Source organism: Mercenaria mercenaria, chromosome 17, assembly GCF_021730395.1.
Source record: "Mercenaria mercenaria strain notata chromosome 17, MADL_Memer_1, whole genome shotgun sequence".
Taxonomy (NCBI): Eukaryota; Metazoa; Mollusca; class Bivalvia; order Venerida; family Veneridae; genus Mercenaria; species Mercenaria mercenaria.
Window position 1 is genome coordinate 10,596,330 of NC_069377.1, and position 9,626 is coordinate 10,605,955.

Consider the following 9,626-nt stretch of genomic DNA (forward strand, 5'->3'; position numbering starts at 1 on the left):
AGAATCTTATAATATTTAACGTTACAATTAAATTCTTACAGATCAGACTTTTGAATGAAGCAAATCAAAATTGGAATATGAAGCAAGTTACCATATTTAGTAACAAATATTATTTCTATACAAAACATGCACGAATGTTCACATTTGTCCGTGCAAAACAACAATATTCTTGAACATCCGAAACTTACTGTTTATTTGTCTCAGTAGCATCCATAACAGCCTGCAAAATATTTTTTGTTCATTACTTTGTTTATTTTGCAATTCAGATGTATAAAGATGTAGCGATTATCAATGCAAAGGACCCAAACATACTTGATAAGGGCTTTCATTGGCGGTATAGCCACGAACACATTTTTCCAACTCAATGTATCGGTCTTCATTCTATTCGCATTGTCCAAGCTCTTCACTTGTGTAGCAAATGTGTAAAACATATTCATTTAAAACATACGCTTGCAAAGAGTTGTTTAAGACAGCGGTTCTTTTTATCAGTTATTCCATTCTTCATACACATTTACAGCGAAATATCAATCTAAATATTTTTATATAAATTTCTACTTTCTTTCTACTAGATTTCATAAAATATCTTGCATTTCAGGATTCATTGTTCGGCATATTAAAGCTGCCTCCAAAATGAGAATATTCTATTCGTATTGCATTTATATTAAAGGGCATATGTGTTCTTCATATTGCCCTCTATCTAAATATAAACAAGTTTTCTTGAAAATAATTATATTGTACTTTTACAGTTATCACAGGATCCACCATTCGTCGTTGCTGTTCGGAGGTCCTTGACAAAGGAACATACGAACAGATTGTCAACATAACATGCGTATGTTTCATATTGCATTGAACTTGTGAACCTCGTTTCATTAAAAACTTTATTGCACTTTTAAAGATATTTTGCAGGATCTTCATTTTGTCGTATCTTTTACCACTTGGCATAGCACCAACAATGTTACGATTCCCGCCTAGGCGAACGGACGAACGGACTGAGGGACCAGTAGCGAATAAACCATTAGTATCCTCTGGCGAAACACGATGACGAAAAGTTTATGATACTGGCGACATGTCACCAAAGAATGCAAGTTTGGTTATTTAGTATACACTGATAAATATTGTTTTACAATTGAGAAAATATAAAAAATATTTTGGCGTGTTAGAATGATAGCAGTAGCAGAACTATGAATGCTATTACCAACTATTGGAATGTTTAAGAATATTTATTTATTTCAAAATAAAATGATGAAAATATAAAGATATATTCTTTCATTATACACGATTGAACTTTGGTATTATACGTAATCATTTTATATTAGCAAATATGCACCATCTCCTCCTAAGCTATAGCCCTGGTTATGAATTCACTCTTTGTTAAGTCGTGTCATACCAGTGGTTTGTAAGGCCTATGGTCTACCATTGAACTTAACACAAAAACAACCAGTTGATTGCAAATGTAAGTTTATATCTAAAACATATGTTTACAACTTACACATGTCATAAACAGAACCTATGAAATCAATATAATTTAGACAGAAACATACTGGGTATTTACATAGTATCAAAAGAAATTACATAAAGTTTGAGATTTGTAAGTAGGGTACTAGGTGGAAAAGCAATATCACACAATAAACTAATTTACACAATTTCTTATGTGGTATTTTGCATTTACATAATTTAGATAATTAACTCACATTAAATGCTAATGTCTACCGTCATCTTAGTTCAGTCAAGTTTACATGATCAGTTCTATACTTTATTCTGTATCATTTTATATTGGTACTCAACTGATAACGCTTCCCTTGACCACCTAGCATACTTAACTAAGTGATCCGTTAGCTCAATCCAATGCCAGATTTCAGCTTTAGTCGTGGTCTGGAGATACAAGACAAAGTCATCCTCGAAAACACTTAAGTTTTCAATTATTTTGATGTAACTGAATGCCCGATTAAATCTCAAGTAAGCGCTCTCTTTCGATAAAACGTTCAGTACATTAGTTTGGGGAAAATGAAACTGCGGTATTCTTGAGGCCATATGAGTTATTTCCGTAATAAAATATAATTTCAACATCCATACATTGTAGCGGTACTCGTTCCTTAAAATTCCCCATGTTTGTCTTTCGTTCATCATATCTCGTTTAAATTTAGGACATTCGCGCTCACTTGGATATTTGTCTATATCATCTTTATATTCCATTAAGGTTATCACCGATGCTCTATATGATTTTACTAAATTAATAACTATAATAAATTTATCTAACATGAAGTGAAGATTTACATCCATTCGTCTTGTTACGCGCCGAAACACTTTGTCAATCCCTTCTTGAGTTCTAATACCTGAATTTCTGTGACGTTTCTGGCACAAAGAAGTAGACATTTTCAAGTTGTTTAGATAGGAATACATATTGTAGATAAATTTTGAACTTTCCTCCATCGAATAACTACCAAGTTGTAAATATTTCTTCAACCTTTTTTGACATATATAAGACTTAAGAATTCTATACATATTTCGTGGAATATTCCAGCTGTAATCGAAAATGCACAGAACTTTTTCTCCATGTTTTTTCAGCTTAAAGCGTGTGTATGTTTGGAACAGAATTTGCTTTTCAACAAATGCGGTCACTTTAAAGTAGTTTTGAAACTCTTTAACTGATGCAAGATTTAATCCAGGTGTAAGTCGACTTGCTATATATAATGGCGAAATTAAGTGAATATTTGGGCATGTAATAACATCATCACCAAAATAGTGCCATATTTTCCTTAAAGTATTCTCCATACCTTGCAAAGCTGCTATATGCACGAAAGAAAATTTCCTTGCGAATTTCGAACATAAAGATGCGGGTTTGATACTTTTGTGATATTTATCGATGATTGCTGATGCTATCCTATCCATGTGTTCAGTTTTTAATCCAAATACTGTAACATTGTAACCACTTCTAATAAAGCGAACGAACAACTCATAAGTATTGCTGTACCCCTTCTCTACGCTGCGGGACCATTTACTATAACTAACATTTCGTTCAATTAATTCTGCCAATAATACTCCATTTTCATTAAGTTTTGTTAGAACGTAGTATTTCTTTTTGGAAGGAGTCACTGTCATCTGTAGCAGTTCTGTTATTGGTCGTTTGCTTTCAACTCCTATATCTAGGAGATGCTTGACAAGGTTTTCGTTTTCACCCTGTATTGCTCTCTCAAGAACAGTGTAGCCTTCTCTGTCCTGACATGAGCTGAGCATTGCTAAATTGTGTAAACCGAATGGTAAGAAGTATTCCAACAGAGATACTGTTTTGTTTAGATATCTATTAATTAGGGGGGTTAATTGTAGATCTGTAAGGGCGATTTTGTGATAAAGACAACGGTATAGTATAGCGTCGCAATTATAAAAACAGTCAACAATATCATCAAAAAATTCTTTTGAATAATATATTTTCAGCATAAGAATTTCAATTGTTAATAGCTCGGTCGAATCAGCCGGAAGAATCTTAGAGACGAAGTCTTGGTCTCGCACAATGTGCTTATTAATAAATTTTACGTAAACAGCCACGACTGAAACGTAATTCTTCTCAAGAAGTTGTACCAAAAACTCGTCCATCTGTTGTCTCGGTAACAGACTTTCGGAAAAATCCAGGGCTAATATTATTGAGAGTTCAACAGGCGACAGGTAATGCTTACATAAATCTATTGTAAATTCCTGGTCTAGATTATCAAAATTAAAGACGACCACAGTATGTGATGTTTTCTTTTTATGTGAAACAGCCCTCTGTAATGGTGTTTCGTTCATAGTATCGCTTCTTCTCATTAATCGCTCCGACGTTCTGGGATTTTTTTGAAACATGTATAATACCACATGAAAGTGTCCATTTGTTATAGCATGATGCAAAATATTTCTTTTGTTACCATCTACAATTTCGAAATCTTTATGTATTTTCAAAAGTGTTGTAACTATCCGACGTACATCAAGTTCAGATTCCTCCGAATTATTTGCAAAGGTGTCTTGAACTGAACTATCAAGAGCTGCGAAAGCAACACGTGTTAATATACTTTTTGATGGGTTATGTGTATGTTGCAGTATAAACTTGACTGCTTCAAGTGATCTACAATTTGCTGCGTACTGAAGTGGTGTCAGTCCGTTTCTGCATTCTGTATCAAAGTTCGTAATATGACGGTTTATTAAAAACGAGATAAATTCCGTTTGGCCACGACAGGCAGCAGTATGCACAGGCTGACATCCAATACCGTCTTTTATATTCCAGTCTATAGAAACATTGGAATTATAAAGATGATCAACGAACCATATCCGCCCAAATTGTGCGGCAACATGTAGGATGGAACAATTCAAGCAACAAGAATAAAGATCTATTTCGTCTCGCTCTTTTTCATTTAATTGCGCGATGTCTTTAATTTTACGAGCTTCAGTGCATCTAATATTTTCCCCAAAGTAATCTTTGTTGATAAAATCTTCGGCGATTTTTCTTCTGTCGAACTGAACTGCTGTCAGAAAGGGGGTTCTTCCACCTCTATCCTTGCAATTAATGGCATTGTTAGTGTAATGTGTCAGCAACTGAGAAATCTTTATCTTATTTAACCGTACAGCAACATGAAGGGCTGTTTCACAGGTTAGATACTGCCAGTCATCAAATAAAACATAATAACCTCTATATTCCTTTTTTAGATCAGTGACTATTTTTTCACCTTGGATTCTTGATTTGCCCTCTGGCACCCAGTTTAGCTGTGAGCTACATGGTCTGCATTCGTCTCTCATTCCTGATTCTAGAAGATATGATACCAGTTCATAATTTCCTCTTTCTGACGCAAAGTAAAGACATACGTTGTCTGTCATATTAATGTTGTAATCAGTTAAGTAGCGAACGATCTGAGTATGCCCCAGTTTACATGCCAAATATACTGGCAGCAAATTTAGTCCATTCTTCCTTTCCAGAGGATAAGATAAAACATTTGAATTATCCATGAGATATTTTACAACACTTAGGTGTCCGTTCTGTGCAGCTATATCTAATAATCCATAATCCCAATGTTGTAACTCAAAAGCTATTTGAACTGCTTTATCTAAGTTTATTATGTTATAAAATGATTCAGTTCTGTATGTTACATTCGCACCATACTTTAATAGTGTTCTAAGAGTTTCGACGTGTCCAAATGTCGCAGCAATGAAGGACGCTGTTCTGTTATATTCATCAAGTATGTCCACTTTAGGAAAGTATTTTAAAAGATGTTCAGTAGCCATTGCGTTATCAAAGCGCTTGGCAAGTCTGTGCAATGGATGTTCTTTGTTTTGACAATCTGCATCGGTAAGTTTGTTTTTTATTTCATTATCAATTTGTTGTAAATCATGCTGAAATTTTGGTGATAAGGAAGCATGGATAACGAATTCGACAACATCTATGCATAAACTAAAGCGTATGTGCATAAGCCAATGGTAGGTTGCAAGTAAGTGGTGACCATCAGACGAGTGTATCCCAAACTTACGATTGTTTGAATTGAACAGCCAAGATTCTAGCGAGTAGTGGAACAGGTGAATTTTTCCATCAACATGTTGAAAGAATTGCTCTAAGCTACCCATGATATATTCATATGTATCGTATTCGATTTCAGTTGTGTTTCCAACAATATACCAGATATCCCAGTATGTGAAATCTTTAAAGGATGACAGAAGTATCGATAATATTGTTTTTGTTGGTCGTATATAATTTTTGAAATATCTGCGAAATTGTTGTTCAAATAATGCATCTACGGTATAGTTTACGGTGCTTAAAAGTTGTTCTGACTGAAATATAGTTGCCAAAAGAAAATTTGTGTTGCTGATGTCAAACACGTATTCTTCAGACTGACTTTTTCTATTGTTTCTCAAAAATTGTTCAATATCACGTCTATTTTCCGGCTGATTCGAATTTAGACGAAGAATTTCAAGTGTTGACTGAAATTTTCTACACGCTGGTACATCTCTGCATGATATCAACAACTTTATCCATCTCGGAAATGTGTTTATGCGATTTGTTAACAATTCTGCTAATTTATTTTCATTATTCAGCGTATCCTCGCATTCATCTAAACCATCTATAATAATAATTTTGGATACATTATTGGCAAAGTACATATCGATTAGCGGAAACCTAATGCATTGATCGAAGCACCCATAGGGATCCTCTTCACATTCCCTCTCATCAAAATGACGGATGCACGCCGTGTAACTAAGTTCAACTAATTCTGAAAATCCTGCAATATGACTGTGCAACATGGCGGCAATTCGTCGAATAAAAATATGTGGCTTTTTCGTTATTTCCGAATCAAAACGGCAAACATGGTATGCTATCAGTCGTTCCCGAAGTGAATAGCTGGTATCCGTAGACGTAGAACATATAATATTGGCGGCGATAGCTGATTTACCATATCCCATTTCAGCTAACATCATAACACCATGTTTCGTACTGTTCTTTATCGTCATATTCTGCAGAATGTGAAACAACCATTGCCTGCCTACGAATGAACTGCTGTCTGGGAGATACTTAAACACACGGATACTTTCAGGGAACAACCTATGACTGTCTTCAGTCAGACAACCTGCAATAATGCCAAAATCTATTAATTCAAGCAAACTGTATTATTTACCCGAAATGTACACACACTAGTGGACCACTTGATCATCATATTCATATTCATTTTTGTAAATCAGCATTGCCTCAATGGCGAATCGCATAGCAGTAATATTCGAAAAATGGCAATAACTTTCTTATTTCTAAATAAACCATACAAGTGAGAGTACTCGTTTTCTTCGTTAGACTATTTCCAATCTGACAATCATAGTTTCGATTCAAAAGTTTAAAAAAGTTGTTTTTAAAATTGACGGTTTTATCCAGGGTGTGCGTTATTCGACAGGGCCGCTCAGGCTGATGCCCACTATCTTGTTTGAAAAATGGATAAGCGCAGTGTAACAGTCCATGAACACCATAGTAACATATACAAATATCTATCCGCGGGTAATCTGCATAGGGACAAAGGTACATACGTGTTTATCAAATTTACAATAGTATATAGTGCGAAACCCATTGGAATTCTGCTTGTTTTAATGACTCCTAGACGTTCCATAAAAAAAAAACAACAATAAAAAAATAAAAAACAACAATAAAAAAACAACCCCACACATAGAAATAAAATTCTACCTTCGTTTTTATGCTTCTGTTTTAATGAACTTCCGAAATTGTCAGCTTCCCTCATATACACCAAACCTGTTGACACAGCGGCTATTACTGCTATTATTGTAACAAATATTATAAGCTTCCAATCTGAAATGTTACAGTCTTGTCCGGAACTGTTGTTTCTACCTTCTATTCTTTTTAATCTAGCATTTATTTTCTTCAAAGCCCTTTCGATGTTTCTGTCCATGCTATGTTTCTCGAGATATTTTATATCATTCAGAAGCTTAGGGTGGTTTTGAATAACAGATTTGATATTTGCTTGATTAACACATGTATTGAGTTTCTGAAAGTAGTCCCTCGTATCATTATCGTCGATTTTCAGGTTGGTGTTGTGAGCTAAATTGTTTCGTATATTTTTAATTGACTCAAGTGATTTGCCCATTGAACTCGGAACTTCCGAGCATCTCTTCCATATATATATTTGCGTAGAAGTATCTTTTAAATTGATGGCACTTTGACTCCAGTTGACAGGGAGAAATACTTCTGCTATATTGAGAGATGACGTTGGCCATTTCCAGCTCTCCATATTTCTCCATTTAGGTTGGTCTTTAAGCATTTTCTGCTTGAAAAACGTTTTCAGCTCATTCTTCCAGGATATACAAGAACGACACCATCTATAACAGTGAAAAGTTAATTATGTTCACGTTTGTTTTGAATCTAAAGGGATCACTTCCGTGGCACATTTAAGAATGTCGGCTAAGTTTGTTTGTATAAATGCATGAAAAAATATGATTAACGAGGAAGTAAATTACTCAATGACATTTTTCGGATATACTATTACGCTTTTGTTTTAACAGGAACTTGTTTATTTTCGTATGTCTCTAATTGACATGTACAGATTCGTACTTGCCACTGCGTGGATTATAACAGAAAATATAAAATCTAAGATTTACTGAAGACTGTTAACATTTTACAGTAAATAATACAACTGTATTGGAGTTATAATATTATTTATCACTATCGTGGCTGATATCCACTGCAGAAATAAAGTATGAATCTCTAATTTTAAATAATTATCTATTTTAAAAAAGATAAAAATCAAGTCCTTACTTGTTATGGTCCGGTATTTGCTGACTACATTGCTTAGTACAGGGTAGCAATGGTCCAAGCTTATTAGAAATTTTCTGATGAACCGAGTCTAGACACTGCACCGTGTAATTCTCTAACGAAGCCCCAACGACACATGTAGCTGCCTGAACACCCTTATAATTTCTATATTCCTTGCTTTCTTTTAACTTTTTTAAATCCTCCATTTTAATTTATAAACATGCAATATCTACATCAATAAATTTGTCAAGCACGTTATTCAATACAAGTGCTGCGTTGCACAATTTGTAATCTGATCTATTTCCTTTCATTGCCGTTTTTTTATATGTTAAATATTAAAATGAAATTTATGAAATATTCAAAAAAGTCCTTCTGAAATTAGGTGTCAGTGCCAACGTGTGGTTTTAAACTTCGAAGTTGTGTTTCCCTTAAGCTAATAGGAACAACGGAACGAATTATTATATGACCCGGTCCATAGTTTGTGTTATATGACCGGTAGATTGATTTTAATGTTGTCCGTCCGTCTATCTGTTTGTATGTTACAAGGTATGTTCACGCACCTATTACCCCTGATAGCCTAGTGGTAGAGCGCCCGCTTCGAGTGCAAATTTTATAATGTTTTGGCCACTGCTCTTATAATATTAAGCGGATTTCCACCAAACCTTACCAGAGTGGTCAGTGTTAAGCTTAGTTATACGCATCATCGGCATGTTCCTGTTCAGTCGTTTTCAGTTGAGTTATGGCCCTTGCTTTGTCGTAATGTACCTTGTCCGGGCAACTCCACCAATTCCACCAGGATGAGTTACACCAAACTTCACAAAAGGGATCATTTCTGATTAAATTATTTTCAACGGAGACATGAACCTCGATTTGTCAAATTCTTGAGCTGTGCTACTTCATCACTGGTTGGAATTTCACCAAACGTCACAGGAGTTACCAATACTGTAAATCTAGAAAAGTTCGCGGATACTATATTTAGCGTTTTTCAAAACGTGGACTTTTTCGCGGATCAATACAAATCTTCGTGGAATCATGTCCATCGCGAATCCCGCGAAAATGAAGTCACAAGTGAATATATTTAGTATAATAAGGTAAGTATCACTGCACAGTTGCATTTATAGTATTCTCGAAAACGTTCAGATTTATTGTACCCTTCAGTTATAAATGCACCCTAATCCTTTTCATCCATATCAACGGTTATTCACATCCCCAGTTATTCACAGTCAGTAAATTGCTGTTATTACACTGTCATTTGTTTGCCATTTAATTTAGCAGAAATAGACACAATATTTTACTTTCAAATAATATATCGTAGGCTGCCGACTGTAAATTACATGTATATGTCGTTCGATAGATGCATATTGCT

The 9,626-nt window shown here is 34.7% G+C and overlaps 1 protein-coding gene across 1 annotated transcript; it reads right to left on the reverse strand.

The window, feature by feature from the left end:
* Positions 1 to 1,441: 1,441 nt before the first annotated feature.
* On the reverse strand, positions 1,442 to 8,626 carry LOC123537214 (uncharacterized). Its single transcript, XM_045320851.2, has 3 exons — positions 8,264 to 8,626; positions 7,178 to 7,827; positions 1,442 to 6,578 (listed from the first exon to the last, which is right to left on the reverse strand). Exons 1-3 carry the CDS (start codon positions 8,464 to 8,466, stop codon positions 1,747 to 1,749), a joined length of 5,685 nt encoding a protein of 1,894 aa, XP_045176786.2. The 5' UTR covers positions 8,467 to 8,626; the 3' UTR covers positions 1,442 to 1,746.
* Between the last annotated feature and the right edge of the window lie 1,000 nt (positions 8,627 to 9,626).

Bases quoted from the DNA above. Each gene is read 5' to 3' on its own strand.
- LOC123537214 (XM_045320851.2), bottom strand. From the start codon at position 8,466: ATGGAGGATTTAAAAAAGTTAAAAGAAAGCAAGGAATATAGAAATTAT. The intron at 7,828-8,263 runs GTAAGGACTTGA...TCACTGTTATAG, and splicing joins CAAATACCGGACCATAACAA to ATGGTGTCGTTCTTGTATAT. The intron at 6,579-7,177 runs GTAGAATTTTAT...GCATTATTGCAG, and splicing joins ACAGAAGCATAAAAACGAAG to GTTGTCTGACTGAAGACAGT.